The 25,607-nt window shown below is 45.3% G+C and overlaps 1 protein-coding gene across 7 annotated transcripts in view; it reads left to right on the top strand.

The window, feature by feature from the left end:
• Window positions 1–25,064, top strand: part of raraa (retinoic acid receptor, alpha a) — a 147,551-nt gene extending 122,487 nt beyond the window's left edge. For all 7 annotated transcript variants that reach the window (XM_037081426.1, XM_037081427.1, XM_037081422.1 and 4 more), the window contains 7 exons: window positions 8,988–9,136; window positions 15,551–15,692; window positions 21,221–21,381; window positions 21,512–21,688; window positions 21,786–21,990; window positions 22,172–22,330; window positions 22,463–25,064. In XM_037081426.1, the coding sequence (XP_036937321.1) occupies window positions 8,988–9,136; window positions 15,551–15,692; window positions 21,221–21,381; window positions 21,512–21,688; window positions 21,786–21,990; window positions 22,172–22,330; window positions 22,463–22,659 (1,190 nt within the window). In that variant the 3' untranslated portion in view covers window positions 22,660–25,064. The remainder of the gene's footprint in view (window positions 1–8,987; window positions 9,137–15,550; window positions 15,693–21,220; window positions 21,382–21,511; window positions 21,689–21,785; window positions 21,991–22,171; window positions 22,331–22,462) is intronic.
• Window positions 25,065–25,607: the final 543 nt, after the last annotated feature.

The raw sequence follows: 25,607 nt of genomic DNA, 5'->3' as shown, positions 1-25,607 counted from the left end.
CAGCAGCTTAGGTGGAGCACAGCGAGGCAGGGGGATCCTCAGTAATCCTCCTTACTCGCCCTCATTGAAACTCGCACACACATTCGTATGTATGGTGGCGTAACATACATTACATGAGTGGGTGTGAGCAGTGACAGATGGCTTACTGGCACAACGAACTGCATAATCACGATCTATTGTGATTTGTTGTTGATCTTCAGGTGGAGGATAAGCCAGATACTGATATTGCTTTGTCTGATACTGGATACTCTGAAGACCTTGTGCCAGCTGTGGCAGACAGGATAGTGTATACAAGAACATTTTACAAACAGCTTTCAGTTGCTAGAGCACCTATGCAAGTTGAATGAGAGCTAAAGCACTTACTATTGTACCTGTTTTTATTTTTATTAATTCTACAATGCTTAGTTAAACCAGGCAAAGGACTGTCAATGAAAACAAGCCATTCAGCTAACTGTTGTATTTAAATTGGTTTGATTGTTGATTAAATTACACTTTCTTTTTCCATGTATCAACAAAGGAATCGTTAACTGCTGTTGCTGCAGTTAACAAGTTAGCTCAGTTAGCCATGCAGTCAGCTATCCTAATGTCTCAGTCAGGCATGAGTCATCTCCAACCTACAGAGGCCTTAACTTTACAATAGAACTATCATCTCTCTTGAGGCAGGAAGTGATAGGCTGGACTTAGGTTAGCTGTTTAGCATGCTAACATCAGTAGATATCTCTACAACACAACACACAGACATCTTTGACATGAAGTCAATGCTGTAATTTATTCATTCAGTCACAGTCTGTTGATCATTTTAGTAAATTTTTGCATGTTTTAAACAAAAAAAATGCACCGTGACAGTTATCCTGATATTTTTCAGTGAATATGCGAATACTGATGCAAAAATTACCATTCTGTCTGGTGTCTGTACTTGTATTGCAATTGCAGTGTCACTCAAAATAATCACAGCAGCTTCTGCATATCTTTGCCGCTACTTTATCGTGATAATTGATAAGCTTGTTTTTCTTAGTTTAGCCAGCATAATTTCAGTTCGTTGTCTGATATGTGTGTGTAAATCTGAATTTGGGACATTAGTCAAAATTCAGTGCTTCAGTCTAAAACCCCCCTGCCCTCGGATGGAAGGATATCGAAACGTAAAAGAGGACTTCCTGTGACTTGCAGCGTGCTATCTGATGGAGGTTATGGAGAGAAATGGGGCGAAGAGAGTGCTAGGATGGAAAGTGGCGGGAGACGGGGGTGGAAAGACTGGATTTAGTTACAGTGAATATGGGAGGCGTAAGGCCCGCTGTCTGCTCTCCTGCCCTATGTTAACCTCCACAAGCACTCCTTCCTCTCTATATGTGTGTCTGTGTGTGTGTGTGTGTGTGTGTGCGTGTGTTTTCACTTATGCTTGTCTGCACCGCCGCCAGATTCCTCCCCCTCTCCCATCCAATAACTGTTCACACTCCATGTTTGAACACAAACACACCCCACTGTCGCTCTCCTTACAGCTGTCAGTCTGTGCGCCTGCAAGCATGAGATGACACTAACACGCACACACTTTCACGCCCTTAGCTCATATTCAGATGCGTGGCTTTTGCTGTCAGTAATCAGTATAAAAGCAGCAAACGGAGCCCCCATCCATTTTGAGCAGAAAGCTGTTCTGACGCTCAGTTAGAGAATGGCAGGATTTCCCTGTAAGCAAGGAAACAGTCCCATTTCCCCCTTCAGTAATTGAAGAGTGCTGACAAAGCATTCCCGTGTGTGTGTGTGTGTTTATCGTTTTCCCTGCTGCTTACACAACATTCCTGACATGGAAACCAGAAATAACAACTGAATATTTAGCAAAAGTCAAGCACCATGCATGAATGATGCCAGTCTGTTTCGCTGCACTTAAAAGCTCTTAAGTTGCTGCCAGTCGTTTTCCAGTCGGACATGCATGATACATTGGCCTACCACTCGCAGGGCTCTGCGAGGCGGTCTCTAACTCTCTATCCCCGAGGCTGTTCCATTGGCCGTCCCACTTCATTATTTTAAGCAGACTTCAAAGTGGGCCTTAATGCAGCAGCCTGTGGCATGGTGGTCTGTCTGGTGTCTCCTCTCCTGCACACTCACTGCATGGAAAGACAAATGGACCTCTATATGTTCTTCCATGTATCTTACACATGAGGAACGTGTGTGTGTGTGTGCGTGTGTGTGTGTGTGTGTTTAATAACCTAATAGACGGCAGGGGGACACAATGATCCATGATGGAGTAGGATTCAACAAAGTGGAAGACCCTGTCAAAGCCCTCCCTCTCCTCCTCCGCCTTCATTTTCTCCGCTTCTCCTCCACCACAGTCCAGCCAGCCGGCCAAGCAGCCAGCCTGCTAATGTAGTTAGCTTCCCCCTAATGATGGTGAAATCTCATTAATATGCTTCACAGCTGGGCCCAGTAACCAGTGGGGATGAAGGTAATCAAATCTCAGAGGACTAACCTAGAGCTGAACCTCGAGAACTGCTCTGCAGCACTGGGCCGAGACAAGACAAGTCTGGAGGCTTGATAATAGCCGCCGGTGGGCTTGTGTGTCTCTGTGAGAACGTCTGTGGTCGCGATGCCTTTGAAGTGCTGATGTTAGCCAGGCCATCTTATGTCAGTATTACTGCTCGGGCCAGTTCATCATCGGAATAGATTTCATTTCAGTCTTGTGCATATTTGTCCATTTAAGTCTCGGCATGCGGTAATTGCTTACGGAGGATGTGGCTACGAGGGCGCGGCTCCTCTCTAAGTGCACTTGTGGCTCATGATGTATGCAAAGTGAATCTGAAGAGCGACATTACAGACCACTCACACTTGAACTTAATTAAATCACCGGTGCTTTGGCTCTGAGTTCTAGAACACCACGCTACATTAAGCTATTAAGATATCTGGGTGCTGCACACGTGCACACTTGCATTACACGCACAACACGAGAGGCATGAGAGGATGATTCTAGTGTGTGAATGTGAATATCAAAGGATCTAAGTAGATTTAATCGAGGGGCTTTGACATCTAGAAATGGGGCTGCAGCTTACTATGAACAAAGAAAGCAGAAATCTTTACATTGAAGAAGACAGAACCAGCAATTTTTTACCTTGTTTTTCTAAAAAAATTGACTATAATCGGATTAATCAGATAATAACTGGTAAATGACACCCAGTATTTGCTTATCACAGATGTTTCAATATCGGCCTAACATTAACATAACATTTATTTTTATGATTATAATGAAGAAAAATGTGATTGGGGTAACTGATTGACTTGAGTTTTTCCACTCTGTGAGCTCTCATCGTTAGCACAGTAGCCTTGGACCACAGGGGCTCGCTGGTTAGCATGCTAACTGCAGGTTGATTCCAAATTGGCCGTCAGGAAGGGTCATTTTAATACACACAGTGCTATTTAAATGTAGCTGTAGCCTGTGGTCAGATGTTAGACAGACACAACTGTCTCTAAATGGACTTCTGCTGTTTGGACGCGGTGCAGTGTCGGGGTTGTTTTGGCTGGTTACACCTGACGGCCTGTGCTGTTTATTCTTAGACTGGTCCGACAACATGCCGGGCTTTAGTCTTGAATCCAGCCCTCTGTCTGCCTCAAAACAATTCAGTGACCGTACAGTGTGTCTGGTTTGTGTTTCACCTCCTCAACCAAAGTACAATAGCTTCCCTATCAGTTACTCCTTACTGTGTTCCTGTGCCTGAGCAAAGCGGGGCGTTATTGTCTCCTCGCTCCAGCCCTCTCTTGGCTTAAGGAATGATATTCTAGCTGGAGCTCCAGTATTAGTTACCGTGGTGACTTTGCAGGCTCTGGAGGGGCTCTGGCCTGGAAACCCTGCCAGACTCACAAGTTTCCAGTGTTAACATGTTGCAGGGATATCGAGGGGAAGCTCTCCAGGCGAGTGTGAGTCAGTTCTTCCAGTGTATGATATATGCGGAGCACACAATAGGCAGGCTTGTATGATGCTCGGCGTTGATCAGAGCTTGGATGCAGACTGGTGTTGAATAATGCCTGGGTGAGGGCTGCTGAAGGCCTAAGTAGCTCCGTCCTCTCTGCCTCTCTGTCCACAGGCCTGCCATTGTTTTTGCTCCATGCCTCAGCTTGACAAGGCTCCAGAAGCCAGCCATTGTATTTAATTACAGTCGCCAGCCCCCTTACAGACTCTTGTCCTTGTGTCCCAGATTTCCATGGGTGCTCTCATTAAGACTATGTGTGTGTGTGTGTGTGTGTGCGTGTGTCCAAACGATGAGGCTTTTTTTTAATGGCTCCAGGAAAGCCCTCAGCCTGTGTCAACATGGGCATGGATGCAGTTTTTATGTTCATGCGTGTGGGTGGGTGACACATCTGTTTGTCTGTGCGTTTCTAATGAAGGCAGCTTTAACGTGGATGAATGGCTCCGTGGTCGCACTAATAATGCAGCGCCGTAATCAGTCCGCATCAACAGAGGCAGAAAAGTGTGAATGGCTTTTTTTTCCCCTCTCTTTTCTTTTCTCTTTTGCTAATGAGAAAATATGCCATGTTATGTAAGGACTGCTCTATTTAAGTTTAATTTGTTTGACATGAGTGTGGTGACTGCATTGCCCAGTGGCATGGGCAGAGTTGGCCCGTGATGACACCAATAAAATAACAACAAGAAGGACACTCTCTCACTGTGTGAAGGAATCGTTTTCCTCCTCAGCCTCATAAACAGGCCTTCTACTGCTGTTTGCATAACTTGCGGGAAAAAAATGGTAGAATTTAGGGCTGCAATTAATGATGATTATTATTGTCAGTAAATCTGCCAATTAATTTCAGGATTAATGTATAAAAACAACTTAAAAATGCGCATTCACAATCTTCAAATTGCTTTTTTGTTTTCGGACAAACAACAGGGAGCTTACCACTAGATATGTCTGCTTACTATTCTTTTTACACATCCATGAGCTGTAGCTAGTGTTTGTGTTTGCACCGTTAGCACGGGATCTTTGGACAGCTGAGAGACGGAGGTTTACAGGCCCAGAGCTAGCTGGTTAACATGCAAACGTCAACACTGTTGTTTCTTCACATGCAGTTGATCATATTTGTTAGTTTTCGAATGCTTTTAACCAGAATTCTTATACAGTGCACCTTTTTAGAAGCTGGAAACAGTAAATATTTTCCAATTTTTGCTTGAAAAAATTCTGAATCATCAAAATGCGTTGGTGATTTTTCATTGGAACAACAAAACCAATCATAAACTAATCACTCTAGTTTAATTCATGATAATCAGCATTTGAATTGCCCTTTAGCATTAGCATTTGCTTGGATCTATCACTCCTTTCCTGTAATCCCTGCTGAAATCGATAGCTTGCACTTGAGCTTTGCACGAGTTCTGAATTTTTCTCGATACTTTTTTCTCATTACGGTGTGTAGATGAGTCTGAGTAGTCGATGGAGGAACACGAGTAAAGTAATACAGTCTAGTTTTCACTCCCTGCGTGTTAACCGTTTTTATCACTTCATCTGTTTCGTGTTTCTTCCCTTGTTTAATGCTCAAACACATCACTGTTCTCTGTCTCTCTGCACCAGCCTCCCTCCTCCACCCTTCGTCATCTTAAAAGTTTCTCTTTTTCCACTTTCCCCTGCATTTGTAAATAAATCTCACTAAAGAATATTCTGTTCAAACAGCAAAAAAAAAAAATAAAAACTTCCAGAACACATTTTACATTTATTCAAAGGCTTAAAAGGTTGTCGCTGGTGTGAAAGTGGGATATGACATCTGGGCGTCCACGAATGAAATGTCTTAATATACCGAGCCCCGATTGGGTGTCGCTGTTAGGTGTTAGGCAATGTGAGCTTTATTACTGTTTAGCTTAACTGTCCCTGTCACGTGAAACCCTCTTGGATATGCTGTTCAAGATAACATGCAGGCTTTGCAGAGGCTAGGTTTTGGTGTACGGTGCTTGTGTCTGTTATCTTTTCCAGGAACATAAGCACTCAGGCATGCAGACTGTGAAACAAGACATTTGTGAAAGAATGGGTCGCTCTCAGGAGCTCAGTGAATTCCAGCGTGGAACTGTCATAGGATGCCACTTGTGCAACAAATCCAGTCGTGAAATTTCCTCGCTCCTAAATATTCCACAGTCAACTGTCAGCTCTATTATAACAAAATGGAAGCGTTTGGGAACAACAGCAACTCAGCCACGAAGTGGTAGGCCACGTAAAGTGACGGAGAGGGGTCAGCGGATGCTGAAGCGCATAGTGCAAAGAGGTCGCCGACTTTCTGCACAGTCAATTGCTAGAGAGCTACAAACTTCATGTGACCTTCAGATTAGCCCAAGTACAGTACGCAGAGAGCTTCATGGAATGGGTTTCCATGGCCGAGCAGCTGCAGCCAAGCCACACATCACCAAGTGCAATGCAAGGCGTCGGATGCAATGGTGTAAAGCACGCCGTCACTGGCCTCTAGAGCAGTGGAGACGCGGTCTCTGGAGTGATGAATCACGCTTTTCCATCTGGCAATCTGATGGACGAGTCTGGGTTTGGAGGTTGCCAGGAGAACGGTACATTTCAGATTGCATTGTGCCAACTGTGAAATTTGGTGGAGGAGGAATTATGGTATGGGGTTGTTTTTCAGGAGCTGGGCTTGGCCCCTTAGTTCCAGTGAAAGGAACATTGAATGCTTCAGGATACCAAAACATTTTGGACAATTCCATGCTCCCAACCTTGTGGGAACAGTTTGGAGCGGGCCCCTTCCTCTTCCAACATGACTGTGCACCAGTGCACAAAGCAAGGTCCATAAAGACGTGGATGACAGAGTCTGGTGTGGATGAACTTGACTGGCCTGCACAGAGTCCTGACCTGAACCCGATAGAACACCTTTGGGATGAATTAGAGCGGAGACTGAGAGCCAGGCCTTCTCGACCAACATCAGTGTGTGACCTCACCAATGCGCTTTTGGAAGAATGGTCAAAAATTCCTATAAACACTCTGGGCATCAGGTTGGTTTATTTTGGTTGGTCTGAATGTAATCTTCCCCTCCACCACCTGCTGCGTGCACATGGAGATCAGAGCACACAGACGCTGTAATAGGACAGCAGAGGGAGAACGACTTCATCCTTACTTTGTGTTTCCCAGCGAGCAGCGTGATTAGAGTTGTGTGTCAGTGTTTGTCTGCTTCAGGTGGAGTGTGTGTTCCCAGGTGCGCTACGGGCCTGCTGAACTAGCCTGCTCCGTTAAATATAGATGGCTTATTTACTCTCAAGTACTGAGCTGCAGGCAGCTCCTGAGCTGCTTGTCAACCACCCCAATCCCTCTTCTGTTGAGTTGATGGTGTTGGGAGGGCGGAGCGTGTCGAAAACATGACATATTGTACAGTATACTTGCATGGAATAAGATTAAGATCAGCACGTTTTTAATTTTGAACAAGTTGCTCATTTTATCGAGGGTGCCACACGTAAAAATTGGACCAACATTGCCAGGGTGGTCCGACAAGCTGCATGGCTAACTCAGCTAACAGTGGCTACAGTCATGGACGAACAAACAGCAGCAGCAGTTAGCAGTTGCCCTGTTGATATGCCGAGATAAGAAATAATCAATGTCAAGACTCAGGCTGCTTATTGGCACCTGCATTGGATAATATAAATATAAAATATAATATAAAAACTAGTTACAGGTATAAATACACGTACTGGCTCAAAATGGTTGGATTAGCTATCAGGGATAGTGCACATCATTTCGTCAGCCGTAGTTCACAGGGTGCAGGCCTGTGCTGCGAGTGTGTGTTCTTACATTTGATTAAAGAGCCAGGTTTTGTAACACACAGGATATTGAGGTCAAAGTCCAATACATATTACATGAACACAACAGCAGGGTACTTCCCTACAAGCCCAGACATCTTTGTTTACAAGCACCAAAAAAAAAAAGAAAAAGAAATACGGGAGCCCACAGAGCGCTCACATGTTGTTTGGTTTGTCATGTTATTGGATGAACGCAGAGTTTGCTTGTCTGGTGGGTTAATATAGTTGTTTGTCTTTCATTTTATTTCTCTTTTTTTTGTATCCTTTCTTTTTTTTCTGTTATTTTTCTTAGTCATTGGTCTTTATCATTGTGGTTAGCCACTGTTTGTAGCGGTCTCTTGTTTGTCTGTTTTAGTTCCTGTATTACGTGTGTTTCCATAAAAGCCTAACCAGGGACAAGGACTACAAATCGGCTGCGGCTACATGAATTGTCCCTGTTGAATAGGCTAATGAAATTTTAAAAAAATATATTGAATAAGAGGAAATACGAGTTTAACTGAATTTGGTTGGCACGGTAAACAAGTTATAAGGGCCTGTCCTTCTTGGTCAGAGGCAGAGAGAATTATGCCTATATAATTATTATATATACCTTGTTCCCAATATCCATTGATTTTTATTGGCACAGTTGGTGCTTTATTCGTATTTTCAAGCATTCATCCTCCGTAAGACTGCGCAATTGTGGAAAAAATAAACAAACAACAAAAAAAAACTATAAAAAAGCACAACTCTGGGCCTTGTATCAAAGGAGAAAACCTGTCTTTGAACACTGCTAGCAAAGCAGCCTCTTGCTGTAAAACACACACACGCAAGCCATAATTTCAGCAGTAAATAAGAATGCTCTGCAGAGGCTGGTTTCACTGCCGCTTTGATGATCTACGTGTGTGTGTGTGTGTGTGTGTGTGTGTGTGTGTGTGTGTGTGTGAACGAGAGAAAAAGTGTTTGTTCTCTGAAGGTATTTTGAGTAGTCTTTCCTGTGGCGGATCTGAAAGCGCCACAAATCAAGAAGTTGTCCTTGCATTTGCGGTTTTATTTGTTCTTCAGACATGGCAGTAAGTTCCCCCTTCTGGTGATCTGTATTGGATCTTGTCAGCAGTGTATCTGTCTGGGCCGGGGGGTTGTTCGAGAGCCGCGTGCGAGTGTGCACGTGAGGATTTGTGTTTATCCCGCTGATATCGATCAATCCATCTGTTAGCGCTCACTCACCCATTCTTGTTGCTCTCTCTCCTCTCCGCAGCGATAGAGACCCAGAGTACCAGCTCAGAGGAGATAGTGCCAAGCCCGCCCTCGCCTCCCCCGCCGCCCCGCGTCTACAAGCCCTGCTTTGTGTGCCAGGACAAGTCCTCAGGGTACCACTATGGTGTCAGCGCCTGTGAGGGCTGCAAGGTGAGACTCCTGGCCTTCCTCTGAATCTGCCGAGCAAGCAAGACATTGGTCAATCTTGTAACCTTCATGTGAATTTCACAAAAAAAAGAAAACACACACACACACACACACACACACACCAAGATCTTCACAGCTGGAACTGAGTTGATCAAATGATAAGGCACGTCATTTCAAATATTTCACATCCTTTTGGTGTTTTCCAGTGTTGAGAGCTAGAGGCTGAGGTTGGAAACAAGTCAAAAGTGACTGCTTTTTCATGGGGAATCATTTACCGACATTATCAGTCGTCTTATTGAGCCGGACGAGTTGCAACTGCCTCTCTTAGCACTTAAAGACACCCGGCTGTATCTGCACTTTGTAAAGATACCACATAGATGCCTCTTATCACGCACAGTATGTGAAACTTTGTCATGTGTTAAGTGTAGTTGCTGCTCCTATCAGCTGTGACAACGTGCCCGCATTGGCTGTCTGTTATCAATACAGCCGTGTTGCATAGGTGCTGAAGAGGCCTCACAACCCCCACCTGCTCTGTTATCAGCTGATAGTTGGTGCGTGCACTTATATATGTGTGAGCACACAAGCAAGCTTTTTTTCTTTCTTTACAAAGCAATCATGCATTCTCAGGTTTACCAAAAATGGGAGCCTCGCTGCAAGGTTTCCTCGTGACAGCAGCCCTTTGTGTAGCAGGAGGAGTCAGGAAGCGGTCTGATGAAGGCAGGCAGGGTGGTGCTGCCGTTGACAGGTGCCTGCTAGATCCCTCTGACTTATTGACGGTTCAGCCAATAGCGTGTGTGTTTCCATATGTGGGGGGAGAGAGGAGAAAGAGGGAGACAGTAGCAGTCAGAAAAAAAAATGAGAGTGTAAGGAAGGGGAGAAACACGGGGGGGATTGTAGAAATGCAGACAAAATGAGACAAAGGTGGGGGAGATTGCAGGGAGTGAGACAGCAGCTAGAACAGGAATGGGCATGGTTGGAGGGGCCGCAGATTAGGGGAATGGGGGGGCCACAGCTGAACTCACTGACACCAGGAGAAAGACGGTCAGTGCATCAGAGGCATCAGAGGCATCAGAGCCCAGGAGGCTAGGGGAGGGGGGAGCTGGCTGAAGAATGCACAGGAACGCTAGGAGTCTGGCACAAACACATAACCCCGTGAGCGCTCCATGAAACTTAACCTAGTCCCTAAATCCCACTTATAAAAAGTTAACAAAGTGAGTAAAGGCTGACCCCTTTGCTGTTTTATAGGGGTAACCAGGCTGCCGCTGACTACGCTGCTCCACGGGTCCTGTGAATCTCCATACTCGTTTTTCATTCTTTCAAATTGATTTATCATATATATTACTGTTTTATTTAATTACCTAATCAAATAGATTCAAACACTGACATGTTGAGGTTATTGGAGATGCACATTTTTCTTACTGTCAAAACTGAGCAATGCATAGCTGATATAAAGCACTGAAGACAATCAGCAGAATAAAACCAGACAAATAGGAAAATGTGGTGTTTCCCACACATAGCGTTTACTTAGTCAGGCAGCCTGTTGCCAAATTAGGGATTTTATTTGCTATACTTGAGTATTACATCCCATTTATTGTACGCTGGGTTGTTGTGATTGTCATTCAGTGCATGTTGGTTTTTAATCAGCAACATAATTGACCCCAAGCTTCCTCCACATGCGGCTCAACGGGAACCACAGGTGAAAGATACTAAACGTTCCCCCCCACCCCCAATTTTCCAACATTATCCAGCTTCCAAGCTAGCTACTACTGACGTCATGTTAGCCCTGTTTGCATCCGTGTGTGGACGGTGTCTGCATGTGTTTAATTTGCCCACTTAACATCGCTCCCCGTTGCCTTATAGCGTCTGATTAGATTGTGTAATCACTTTGATAATAAGGCTAAATGAAAGCTTCTGTGGAGATTGTGTGTGTGTGTGTTTGACCAATATAGATGAACTTGTGTCCTGTAGTTCATGACGGTGTTAAACACACTCACGTTGCCTCAGGCAGAGATGGTGGTCGTGTGGTTGAAAGTGGTCACCTGTGTGGTCATAGATGGATAGATTAACCTGGATCTCTGGATAGAAAGTATGAGGCAGGTCCTAAAAATTTCAAACACTCAAACTATGAAGAACTGGCTTTTGTCTCGATGTTATATCACAGACGAAGGAAGCATTTAAAACATATTCCATGCACAATAGCCTGACATTTGCAAAATGGTTGCTAAAAAAAAAAATCCATAACTGTGTGATGTGAAGCACAGAAAGAGGGCACACAGTAGATGAGCTGTAAGTGTCAGAATTGACTCTGTAATTAGCTTTTCGAGGCTGTTGTGCAGTCGGGACGGAGCTGGTGTTTTAATTACTCAGCCAGCGGACATTGTGCAGTCCAAATTATTATTATAGGACAATTGTGAGCTGTAACTTATTTCACAGGTTTTACCATCAGCTGTTGACATTGACAGTCTATCTGTGCCCTGAAGTGTTGAAGCTCTGCATTTGAGGTTTGATGGAAATGTCTGCTCTTTAATCTGGGATTAATTTCACAACATGTCTCTGTACAAACTCTGCATTCCTTCTTGGATGGACATGATTAGATTCCCAGACTAAGCTGAGCTAGATTATTTCAAACCATAGCGAGAACACATGCGTATAGATTGTTTCTGAAGAGCAGCAGCAGAGTAAAACGAATTCAATCCAATAATATACAGAACGAATAATCAGATATATTGATTGGACACAGTTGGAAAAGCTGTGGGTGCAACGGCAGCACTTCAGAATGGAAAAACTGTTATATCTGTCCTTTGCATCGAAAACTGTGTGTGTGCCCAACAAGTGTATTAGGTCAAGCATGAGCCAGGAAGTAGATGAATTTATTTTCAGTGTCAAATAAGTGGTTTTAAAGCCGAGGAGTTGTTCTGAAGCTGTGTGACCGCTCCATGCCACCGTGTCCCAACAACACACTAATTCAGCTGGTTAGCATATCGTTTCCTAATCATCAAAAAAATGCCGTCTAAAAACTATGAAAATACATCCCCCAGTCAGCAGCTAGCGTCGCTCGCCGAGTCCCCCTTCCGTGAGGCGGCTGCCTGCCCACTCAACATGCCGCAGAGCTAATTTGAAAAATTCAGGATGCCTTCCCCGTATCTCTGACTTCAGAGGAGATGACTTGGCGTAGCATGCTCAATAATTCAACACTACAGGCATGTGAATGTATATGGTTGTCTCATCTGAGACTGGGGTAAGTCGAGGGTTAGCAGCGTCGGCTTTGCTGCAGCGTGCCAAACTACAAAGGCATTTCCTGGGGGCTGCAGCGAACAGAGGAAACAGGAGGGGGATGTGGAGCTCTGCTACTTGGAGACAGCTCATTCGTTTGTTGTTTAAGTTCTACCGCCTGCTCGTACTCACCGGCATTGCACTTGTATTCCCCTCCAGATATTAACACTTAAACATTAAATATGCATGCCCGCCCCCTCATGTTTATTTTTTTGTCCTGGAGGCATGGCATCGCACGGTAGGTGAACTCTCCTCCTGGTATCTGTGGCCATATTTCCAAACTCCCCAGCCACCGCTTCTCACAAGAATCTCTCCTATTTGCTGTGTTTGAAAAAAAAAATGGCCCTCCCACCTCGCATCCGTCTCTAGTAATGTGTGGGATGTAGCAGTAGCTACTTCGTAATAGAGGCAGGGGCACAGGCACATGCATGGGCACAGTGGGAGGCTGGGAACGCACTCTTAATCTGGGCACAGTGTGAAAGTCACGTAAGAGAGGATTCCTTTGCTTCCCTGTGAACTTGCCAACCCCAGACTCCCCCCCGCTTTCCTCTTAATAAAGCTTTTCCTCATACACATGCGAAGCAGAACGCGGCGACCCACTCGTAAATGCGCACCAGGTAGACGGCCATGACTTGGAGAGCACATGACACACGCAGTCATGCACCACATGTGTCGTTACCATTGGCTCGTCTTTTTCATCCCTCCCTCCCTCTCCCGATTTTCGCGGCTCTCATCTCCTCTGAACACTGCAGGGTGGCTGACAGGCCCGCTGAGGGCTCTTGTCGCCGGGTGGATTAAGCGGTGATACAAAAAGAAGCTTAAGGGCCGCAGGAAGCAATGACTCCTAAAAGGAGGGGGGGGGGAACAATCGACTGGCCCACGAGCCGTAGGCAGCAGCCAATTGGGAGTTGCCGCGAGCAGGCACCTGAGCCTGTCAATGTGTGGAGGGAGTGGGTCAATCCCCTTGTGACACCGGGGTCAGGGTCGGAGCAACATCGGATCAAAGAGGACATGAGATGCACACACTCAGGCGCAAACAAAAGCCACAGACTTATCCCTCAGCATCAGCAGCTAGAAATAATGCTGAAGTACAAGCCTTGTTGTTTGTTGGAGCTTCATTTGTCTACTGAAGACACCAAACATTTTTTTTCCAGGTAGGACTTGCTGCAGAAAATGCTGGAATTTTTCACCCTTGAGGTCTGTTTTTATGTGGCAACAGGTTGTTAAGAAGATGTTCAGCCTTCGCTGAAATCAGAGTTAGATTAGATGACCCTCTAAGGACCAAAACACTTCCTCTGTCAGCCGGAAGCAACGTCTTTCAAGTGTAAAGACCAGTGTTGCCCGTGCTGGTACTTTGCTCAGACAGATACATGCACACGCTTCCTCCTCCGAAGCTTGGATCGCTTCTTTTCTGCAGTGGCGGCCCGGAGATACGAGAAGAGGGCCGGTGATCCGGGAAGGACAAATTGCAGGCTTAGGTCCACCGGCCATCTGTCGGCTAGCAAAGCTAATCCCTCGTCATGGGATGGGGCTCCCTGGCAGAGCCACCCCTCCACCCGCACTCCAACCCCACCTCCCTCTCTCCCTCTAGCTAGCCCCACCCACCCGCCTACCCACCAAAACACAGCCCGTGTCCCACTGTGTCACATCAATACTGACATTGACCTGTAATACATTTGTCCCAAGCCCTGCTTGCTGGGTACTCACTCAGTTGTGGATGATTTGCATTAACCTCTTTTTATCTATTTGACGCTCAAAGGATGTTGGAGCAGTAAGGCTACGGAGGTTAACATTGATTTAGTTGCGGGTTGCATGGTGTTATGGAGAACATAAGTTATGATTCGTGGCGTTTTAGCTGGTTTGTCATCGTTGACTCTCTGTGACACATCGACAGCATTTAGAGGGCCACATGATCTGACGAAGAACATTATTTTTTTTGTTTACTTGAAATCAGAGACAGAACATTCAGTCTCCGGGTTTTGAGATGTTCTTTGACAGAGATATCAATTTGTATCCATTCTTTTCCTCAGCACTGATCCCAGGTATCATTTTTATTTAAAAAGTGTACGGTACATGCGTTGCATCTATCAGCAAGCGGCACCATGTCTTGCTTTCGCGCAATCAAAACATTGTTAGCCTCCCCAAAGATCTGCCATTTCAGCACAGTGCCTACAGATGAGCTCATTACGATTTGTCGTCCTCCTCACACGCGTGGACTCAATTTTTTTTTTATAAAAGTATTTTCTGATTCCTTTTGATCTAGTTAGATTGAAAAGGGAATTCCTTTTTTGTTCTTACACAACAGCCTCAGCCTATGTTCTCTCTCTCTAATAATATGAGCTTGGCCTGGATCTAGAATCGCTTATTTCTGGCGGCGTAAACTAGGCCATGGTTATATGGCGCCCAGTAACCCTGTGCCTTTTGCCCCCAAAAGCCTCTGGTCCTGAAAAACATCTCCAAAGGCATCTTTGTGTTGCGTCTGGAGAGAGGCCGTCATCGAGGAGGTGGACAACCTCAGGAGATGGTGGCTGACTATTAGTCTCTGTCCTGATTATGCCACGGAATAAGCCCTTTAAGGACTTAACTGTTTGGTTTTGACCTCCAGCTGCATATGGCCTTTCTGCATGACCTCTTTTTTTAAACTTGCAAGCATTTTGCTGTTGTGTAAGCAACTGAATAAAGACAAGAGCAATATATATGAAGAGAGAGTCTGCAGAAGGCGTCCAAAGCACATAATGAATACAGTAGTGTTGCAGGTGCACTATGTAGGTTTGGGGAATGAATTTTTAATATTTTTAATCTTTTAATCTTTTTTAATGTCATGACAAAAACTAAATAAAGAAAATATGACTAAATATGTGGCGGACCCTGCCACCGTTCTGGCTTCAAACAGTGTTCTGGGGAGCTTATTTTCCTCTCAGAACAGCTTTTTTATGTTACGGGAAAGATAAGTATTTCTGAATTATTCCCTCATTAATGCTGTAGAATACTGAGTTTGAATTTCTTCTCCAAAACTACATAGTGCCCTTTAATAGATACCCATTATCTGAGCTTTCTGAACAGCAACCAGTCCAGTCCCTTGTTCCACCCGTTCCACTAGCACCTGACCTCTCTCCTGATCTCTCCATCATCTCTGTCACGCAGGGTTTCTTTCGGAGGAGCATCCAGAAAAACATGGTGTACACTTGTCACCGCGAGAAGAACTGCATCATCAACAAAGTCACCCGCAACCGCTGCCAGTACTGTCGGCTGCAGAAGTGCCTGGAAGTCGGGATGTCCAAGGAGTGTGAGTACAGAAACTGTCCTACCCTGAATACCCTGCTATCATTAGAGCCAAGCGCAGATCTCATCCTAGTTGTTACCAATCTTAAGCTACAGCGTTTGTTGTCATTTGTTCCGCTACCGACGCTCTAAGTGTACACTGTTGATGCAAACATGTATCAGCTGTGGCAGCGATCCATTATTATTGATTTATCACCCCCATCCTGTCAGTTTTTTATGAGGAAAAAATCAAAGCTGCTGCTAGTAATTACCCACATACAGTGATGCTTTTATTTTGGAGGCTTTCGTATCCGCAGTAAAATGCGAGACACAGGGCAGCCGTGATGCAGACTGGCAATAACAGCCAGGGTGTCGCCAGGCTTGGCAGGCCTCTGTGATGAATATGTTCTCACCTGCCGAGAGTGAAAGAGCAGGCGTCTGCTCCCATCATTGCACCCCGGGGGCTGTGTGAACACACACGCACTCACACACACACACACACACACACACACACAGGCTCTCAGACTTGATAAAGTAATTGGAAGAGGTGTGACCACAGAGATCTCAGAGGCCGGCAGGGTTTTTTTTTTTGTTTTTTTTTTTTTTACCTCAGACACACACACTTACATCACCAGAATGTGTGTATGGGACATATATTGACTCATGAATACTGATTAATGCTCAGTAATAGAAAAAGAAACGGGCATGTGCAGCATCCCTCCTCTGACAAGCGCACACCTGTTTAAACTCGCATGCAGACAGCCTCCATAGCTCCGTCCCTCTCTGCCTTCTGTCTTCACAGCGCTATTTACCTCATCTTTCTGGCACAGCGAGTGCAGGGAGCGCTCCCCATGCCACAGCACTGTGGCTTACAGTAAAAGAAGTTATCCTCTGAGCTCCTTACCTTTGAATGGGGCCATTAATCATGGTTAGAAGGATCACAGCAGCCAGCTCTTTTACACACACACACACACACACACACACACACACACACACACACACACACACACACACACACACACACACACACACACTGAGGCACAGGCACACAACAGGAGCAAAGACTGGAGTTGGAGAGCCATCTAGTGGTGATTTAGTGGAACTGAACAAGTGAAAGCAGCTCAAATTGGATTTCTGAATGGAATGGAGGCTGGGGATTTTATTATGGGATAGATTTCGGACCACCTCTCTTTGGCTGGTTGTGCTTCAACAGAAATACTTTTTTCTGATTGCAGTCATTTTGTGTGGAGTGTACAGATTGCTCGTCTTGTGTCCTCGGCAGTGACTTTGGCCCGTGAAGCTGGTCTGGCCTGGTGAGGGAGGAGAGGCTGGCCATCTGGGGCCAGCAGGGAGCCTCTCTGCCTCTCACACACACCGACACAAGAACACATACACACTCGCATAAAAATGCATGCTTGTGCATAATTTTGTGTGCACGCTGAAATTAATGCAAGGTGACAAACACAAACTGATATGAATAAAAAGTTAACAGAAATACGCTCGGACAGCTCAGTTCAAACACCATACACTCTCTGTCACACACACAGAAGGTGGACCCCCTGCTGGCACCGGGGGGACGTCTGGGTGACCTTGTGTCTGCCCGGCAGACAGCTCCAGACGACAGTGCCAGGCCTGCTGCCAGGTGGCAATGCCAAGCAGGATGGCGTCAGAAAGGAGGGAGGGGTTTGGAGCAAGCGAGGGGCTACAAGATGACCGCCTGTTAGCCCACTGCCACAGTAATATCAACCTGACAGTGTTCGCTCAAGAGCGAGAGCAGTGGAATAAATCATCAAAGTTTGGAAAAAGTACATTTTAAAAGGGCTGAAACATGAAAAATGTGTTTCTTATTGATGCACACGGTGACCTTTGCGTGGTACGGCGATTCCCAGAACAGAGGTCAGGTCAAGAGATAACTCTGAGAAACAAGTTTGAAACAAACCTTTTACCAACACGAATATGTCAACAAAAGACTGATAAAATCGGATTCTCAAGCAGTATACATAGGAAGCACATTTCAGCTGAAGTGACTTCATTCCCGCTGCTGACACTTCTCCATGTTGAGTCTTTTTTATTTTTTTATCTGCGTCAGGGATCATCATTGTTTCAGCTGCACAATCCCCGAAACCGAATTTATGTTCCCGAGTTCAAATGAGCCACCCAGCACCTCCCTCTCTTCATCATTTCCTCCCCCTTCTTTTGACTAGGCTTACAAAGCTATCACTCACATGTTCCACGATGAAGGTGTTACTCTGCGATAGAAAAAAATGTAATAAAAGTAAAATAAGATGAAGCAACAAATGATGGAGAACAGCACAAGGGGGGAGGATAACATCAGCCGGTGAGGCAGGATAGTAGAGAAAGATGAAGGCTGTAAGAGGAGAGAGTATTGAACCCAGTGTGAGTGAGAATGAAAATGTGGAGTTGAGAGAGCGAGGGGGGGATGAGAGAGGCTGGAGGACAGAGAGAGAGAGAGGGAGAAAGTTTCATCACTGTCGACGGTGGCTGTGCGCTGCGAGCAGCAGGAGCAGGGGAACATTGACATTTTTATCTTTCCATTGAATTTAATCTGTGTGATGGACGAGCTGCCACTGCTTTAATTTTCCTCACACGAATTATCCCTGTCTGCCCACCTCTCTCTGTCTTGTACACACACACACACACACACACACACACACACACACACACACACACACACACACACACACACACACACACCGAGGCACTAACAGAAATTGTCTATTAACTGCACACTGCAGCTGAAATCCACTATGAGAGCAAATGATTGAGTGATGGCTGTGTGTGTGTGTGTGTATGTGTGCGCGCTGTCACAGTATGCTGTACACGTTACACAACGGCTCTTGTAAATCATTTTTATGTGATGAACACGTAACCGCAAACAATCCAGGATGCAAGTCCCCCCATTAGCATTCATAGTCTCATAATACATTTTGAAAGATGCATTGCTTCAAGTTACGCGCACACAAACACACAAAAACCGAGGCAGTATTTCTTTCATTTTCACTCCCCCGCTTCAGTCCCCCCCCCCACTCTACCATCCCCACCCCCAAGTTATTGCATGTGGCAATTCGCCATGACAGATCGCCAGTCGTGCCTAATAGTTCTTTAATGACTTCATTAAATTGTGTTGTGCGGCTTATGATTGTGCTGCCAATTTGTCAGCGTGGGTAATGTCTGGGCGCTAGGGATGCCCCACTTTTATTTGTGAATTAATTGGACATCGACTGTGTTGCAGCAGCCCCTCCACCTCCACCCAACCCTTCCCCGCACGGCAGGCAGGACACAGATTCCCAATCAGCACCACGAGCAGGGCCGACCCGAGTATGTCCAGCAGCTTACTGCAGTTTAATGCAGGCCAGTCCTTCACTAACTGAGTCATAATTAGCTCATTAAAGAAATGGAAGTGGGAAGCATTTTACGGTTTTGTTTGTTTTTGTACAGTTTATAAAACTGTCATATTACACTGTATGTGGGCATTTAGATAAGGGCTGCAAGTAGTGATTATTTTTATTTTCTCTTATTTTCTACATTAATTGATTAGATATTTGGATTTTATAATGTCAGAAAGTTGGGGGGAAATGTTGATGTTTGTCCACAACCCAAATATATTCAGTTTACTGTTATAAAGGTGTAAAGAAACCAGAAAATATGCACGTTTGGAGGGTAAGGCCACATCAAAGTGTGTTCACAGGTCTTGGTGAGTACTACTGCATGTGTGAAAACAGTAGTGTAAATCCTGATGTGGCTCCAGGGGAAGCTGCATGTAATCTGATAAACTGCTTGCAGTGAAGTCACTTAGTGAGATTGTGGGTAATGTAGGCAGAAGGTTTTGTAACACAGTCCACCAGTCCAGCATTGCATTCTTATAACCCACAATGACACTTTGCCACTTCAAGATTACGTGCTCCAGCTTGGCTAGCCATAGACTTCTTGACCTGTAGCTACTGTAAGCTTGTTAGCTCAGTTAGCTGTGCAGACAGCCGGACTGCCTCGGGATCGTTTGTGTTTACACCACTAGCGCAAGAACATTGGACCGCTGGGATAAAGATGTTTTCAAGCCCAGGACTAGCTGGTTAGCATGCTAGCATACCTCTGTAACAGTTTATAGAGACTTTGACGCAACGTATCAGAACTGTTATTTCTTCAAAAAACATTCAAACAGTTAGCTATAAATTTGGTTAATAGACAACTAATAAAATGATGAATCGTCGAAGCACTATTTTTATTTATTTATTTATTCAATTAATCTTTTTTATGCGTCACCATGCTGTTCCTGCTGCATGTCCACATGTGTTTACTACACTCGCCTGCCTCATGAGTATAAATAAAACACCCGCAAATAACGTATCACCGTGCTTCATCCACACAGCAGGGTCTTCTTCATTTCTTGTTTTGGCGAGCAGTGCTTAGCAATAACATAGTGCAGCATCAGACTTCCAGCCCCCTCCCTCCTCTTCCCCTTCTTGTTCTCCCAGGCAGGGAGGCCTGTCTGCGGGCTGATGGATGAGCAGCAGCACGGAGCAGTGCATCCCTCCCTGGCCCCGGGCCATGCCCCCTCTGTCACAGACACTGATCTCCCATCAGCCTGAGCGCTCCCACCCTTAATGGTCAAGGTTAGGATTAAGACAAGGAAAATCTGATCTCAGGTCAGCGGCTGGGGGAAATTCAGGTACCTGGAGGGGAGGTGGAGATGTGAGGACTGATAGAGATGAGTTTAGGAAAGTGGGATGATTTAAAGCACAAGAAATACAATTTTTGAAAGGGGGAGCACTGGTGAGAATGAAATGAGAGGAGAGAGTGTGTGTTGTATAACCGAGAGAGAGAGAAAGACAGGGAGAGAGAGAGAGCTGGGAGGTTTTTTTCCGGTATGGGCGCAGCAGCCGAGCCCTTTTAAAACCATTAGAGGCGGGATATTTGTCATATTATGTTATTAGATTAGCCAGGACCTCTAATGAAAGCTGTGGCAATTTGTCACCCTTATGGATAGCTCCATCCACCACCACTATTTATCAACTGGCACCCCATCACACCCCCACCCTCAACACACACACACATTCAGAACTAAACTGCACCCCGGTCTGGATGGGCCGGGGAGAAATGGATGGAGGCTGTAATGGGATTCCAATGCTAAACACCCCGCCTAGTGTTTTTTGTCATTTGGGGTGAGCACACTATTCTCAGCCAGATCGCCCAGAGGGAAACCACATTGGATTATTTCAAGAGCCCCCCCCCCCCACCCACCCACCTTCCATTACTGTGGTGCTTCTGCGATGGCACTGCCTCACAACATTTATCTTTAAAGCATCGGATAAGAGAAGTGAAGCAGTGACGCTCTGCTGCTGCAGACAGAGCATCCTCTTCTGCTGATGACTTCTCCTTTAATCTCGATCTCAGTTTTCCTCGTGGCTGTGCCTCGACGTGAGGACCTGTGCAGATTTATCTTACACAGGCCACATAATGTTTTAAGTTTTTTTTTGTTTTTAAATCAGTGATTTCTGTCACACATGCTAATCCCCCCTCCTTTGCTTCTTGTAGCAGTGAGAAACGACCGGAACAAGAAGAAGAAGGATGAGAAGAAGCAGGAGTGCACAGAGAGCTACGTGCTGAGTGCCGACACAGAGCAGATGATCGACAGGGTTCGCAAGGCGCACCAGGAAACCTTCCCCTCTCTCTGCCAGTTGGGCAAATACACTACGGTCAGTAACACAACACCGGCAATCCATGTGTGCCTGCATTCATTTTAGTTCATTATGTCCCCTGCAATTAAAACAGATAATAGAATTAAAAATATCGAATTGTTTTCCCCTCCTCCTCTCCTCCTTCCAGAGTAACAGCTCAGAAAGACGTGTGTCCTTGGACGTAGACCTGTGGGACAAGTTCAGTGAACTCTCCACCAAGTGCATCATAAAGACGGTGGAGTTCGCGAAGCAGCTGCCCGGCTTCACGACGCTCACCATCGCCGATCAGATCACTCTGCTCAAAGCAGCCTGTCTGGACATCCTGGTAAGAACGGCGACCCCTGCATTTATATTCACAGAATTTCTTGCACATTTTCCAAAAGAACCAAGTCAACAACCCGTTCTGTCTCTGCTGTCTGCAGATACTCCGGATCTGTACGCGCTACACGCCAGAGCAAGACACCATGACTTTCTCAGATGGACTCACGCTAAACCGAACCCAGATGCACAACGCCGGCTTCGGTCCACTCACCGACCTGGTGTTTGCCTTTGCCAACCAGCTCCTTCCCCTGGAGATGGACGATGCTGAGACAGGGCTGCTCAGCGCCATCTGTTTGTTGTGTGGAGGTAAATTTGTTAAACTTTGTTTTTGCCACCTGACAGTCTGGAAAAGCCCAAATGGGTGCTGTCACAAAGTCCAGTGTTGGCTGCATCTGTGGATGAAATGGCAGGGGCACCATCTAGTGGCTAACCTTGATTATGACAGATTGTTGACACACTTTTCTATACTCTGTGTCTTGATCCACAGATCGTCAGGACTTGGAGCAGGCGGAGAAGGTGGACGTCCTGCAGGAGCCCCTCCTGGAGGCGCTGAAGATCTACGTGAGGCGGAGGAGGCCCCACAAGCCGCACATGTTCCCCAAGATGCTGATGAAGATCACCGATCTGAGAAGCATCAGTGCTAAAGGTCCGTGGTCCAGACAAGTGTCGGCCCTACACTAAATATTACATTGTGTTGAAGAGAAAGAAATCATGAATGAGCACCTCATGGGAGATTTGGTAGTTTACATTTCCTTTCTCTCTCCAATTGTCTCTGCAGGAGCTGAGCGTGTCATCACCCTGAAGATGGAGATCCCAGGCTCCATGCCCCCTCTCATCCAGGAGATGCTGGAAAACTCAGAAGGTCTGGAAAGCGGAGCTGCAGGCAGCCGGCCCAGTGGCGCCCCCCCAGGCAGCTGCAGCCCCAGTCTGTCCCCTAGCTCTGCCCAAAGCAGTCCAGCCACACAATCGCCGTAGTTGCGGCCCATCTTTTTAATTTTTCCTCACGATGCTCTCCGTCTCCTCCCACGGCGTTCTAAAGAGGAGGGGGCGAAGGAGGGGGGCTTTGACCCTGACTGCTGAACACAGGAGACCGCCGGCAGAGCCAACCTTCTCCTCTGCTACGACACACACCCCCACCCTCCTGATCTGCTTTCCCTCACTCTGGAGCCACCGTCCCGACGTGAAGGGGGGGTAAGGCCGGAGCAGGCCGGGGCAACAGGATGCCTCCGAGAGACTACACCGTAAACACTGCTGATGACTCAACCTCCTTCTCCCTCCACTCTCCTCTCCACCGCTGCTCCTCCCCTCTCCACCTTCCTCCAAAAGACTCATGGAAACAGCTCTGGACGCGGTGGAGACTAGTTTGGAACGGAACCGTGAGCGGGTGGGGCAACCGTGGGACAAATATATGAACAAGGACAATGCATAAAGACTGACTTGACAAACACCAGACACTTTTTTTTTTCGTTGTACTCCGAGGCAGACTGCAAGTTTGGGACTCGTCAAAAGACCCCTCCTCTTCAAAGACTCTGGGTCTTTTCTCTTTTTCCAACTTAAAAACAAAAGAAAAAAAAACAGATTTCGTACAAAAGATATATAAATATATATAGAAAAAGTTAAGGAACTATTGTGATCGACATGTCCACGAACAGAACGGCAGGTTGAAACGAGGACATGTTTTTCTGAGATTAGAAACTGTTGTACTCCTTCACTGTTTAAATCTTTTTCATACCCACTGAGAGTATTGAGAGAGACGTTTCAGTTTTATCACATTTGTACATTATTCTAATTAACGCGAAGCAAAAGATGTTGATACATTTTCTCTCCAGTCTACACATGCAAACACACACACACACACACACACAAATGTGCACAGAAAACAAGTCGCGATGAATATCACCTACTATTCCAGGTTGGATTTGTTTTCCTTTTTCTCTTTCTTTACTTTCTTTTTTTTTTCTTTTTTTTTGCTTCCAAGAGAATGGAAAAAAATGATTGTATGAACTCGGTTGTATGATATGGTCACAGGTCCTTTCAAGAAATCAAATTAATGAAGATTCATTATTAAGGTGTATTTTAAGTAGCCTTTGAGTTTGTGTATATAAGCTGTATTCATTTCTTTAAAACTATGAAGAGTTTTAGGCTTCACCTGATTTTTTTTTTTTTTTTAAGAATACCTTTTATGTGTTTTTGTTTATAGGTTTGTGATGCAAGAAAAAAATACATTTTGAGCACATTTTACTGAAGGAAGTTCTTTCATGTTTTGTGTCCTACTAAATACTGGACAGGCCCCTTAACCAATCACTGGCTGTTCAGAATGTGGCTGTCACAAAAGATTTCAACCTCTCAAACCCCCTCCCCCTCCCTCCCAGCTCTACACTTTAAAAAAAAAACAAAAAAACATGTTTTTTACATACAGTAGATAACAAAGTAGCACTCCAGTCGGGGCATAGCTTTTTTCGGCCATGTAGCAGAAAGAGAGATGGTGTTTTCTTCTGAAAAATGGTGAGCTGGGCGCCGCCCGGCAGCTCAGCTTCAAAGAGAGTTAAAAAATGTGAAGAATGGTGTACATACACACTGTATTAAACACACGTGATTCTCAGTAGTCTCTGAATGGATCAATAATCTGTAGTGGATGGGAAAAGACTAGATTGTAGTCTATCTCTGCTCTGTCATTGGTCAAGCAAGTGAAGGTCCCAAATGTGATGTTTGTCAACTTAAGTCCTCACAAATTTCCCCCCTCCCCCCGCACCGGCAACCTGTGGTAGAAAAAAAAACAAAGACATGAGACTTTTTTGCCGGATCCAGAGCAAACCTTGCACCCTGCAACTCACTTTACGCCAAAACGCCTTCACCGCTACAACACACACGTCATCTAGACCATCGTTACTGTACACACGCCAATGTCTCAGGAAGGAATCATTTTGTGTGCTTGGCCTGTTCTTTGTATATGTTCTGTGCTGCACATCCTAACCCTCCTGTCACAGATGCACACATACACACACTTCTGCTACTGAGCCCCTGAGTTTTTTTCTTCAGTCACTCATGTTTCGTTAGGCCTGACCCCCACCACGTTACGACATAGGATGCCAGTGTGGAGTCTCTCTGAGTCGTTCATGTTTTCTTTTCTTCTTTTTTTTTTCTTTTTCTTTTTTTTTTATTTGTACGGTCAAAGCTGCTTTCATCATTTAGGACTTCACCTGTCCAGAACAGCGCACAACTTTTCCCTCCACAGCTAATCTGGAATAGCAACAGACACAGCGTCAGTTTGAGAAGTATGGAATATGTTGCAATTTTGTCAAGATTATCAAGCGACTTTGGAAAAAAAAAAGACAAAACAACAAAAAAAGATCAAAAATAAAACCAACATTTAATAATTATCGAATGTGTTTGTGTTATTCGCTTGTGTCGTTCTTATCATGCCTCGCCACAGGATGGTTCTCAGTAGGTCTTTATACATCATATCCACAGGAAGAAGAAGTTTGGGGAGAAACAGAAGGCAGACACACTTTCTAGAAGCCTGAGAACTGCCTTTTTGTGTGTGCAGCTATAGCAGAGCATTGCAGAGACTGATAACAAGGATTCACAGTTTACTCTTGATATTTAAGTCGGTACCAGGAGTCTTCATGACAGTGACCTTAATCGAAATCAGCATTGAGTTTAGGTTAAAGTAAAACAGAAATCAATTAATTTGGATGTCACCAATTGAGGTAATTTTTTAAGAAATCGAACAATTCTCTTTTTTCAGTTCAGCACATTCTTCCTTGTAAAAGTGGAATTCATAGGCAGTTGATTACACCTGTGCTCAAATCACCGTTTTGCACCAACAACATTAGTTGATCTGGTGTGAGCAGTAGTTGATAGTGGCCAATCTTAACAAACATTTGATAGTTTGCTGTATAAATGGCATTATAGTGTGAGTC

This window comes from Acanthopagrus latus, chromosome 20 (genome assembly GCF_904848185.1).
Source record: "Acanthopagrus latus isolate v.2019 chromosome 20, fAcaLat1.1, whole genome shotgun sequence".
NCBI lineage: Eukaryota > Metazoa > Chordata > Actinopteri > Spariformes > Sparidae > Acanthopagrus > Acanthopagrus latus.
Note: the sequence above shows the minus strand (reverse complement) of the source record. Positions and strands in the feature narration are given on the sequence as shown.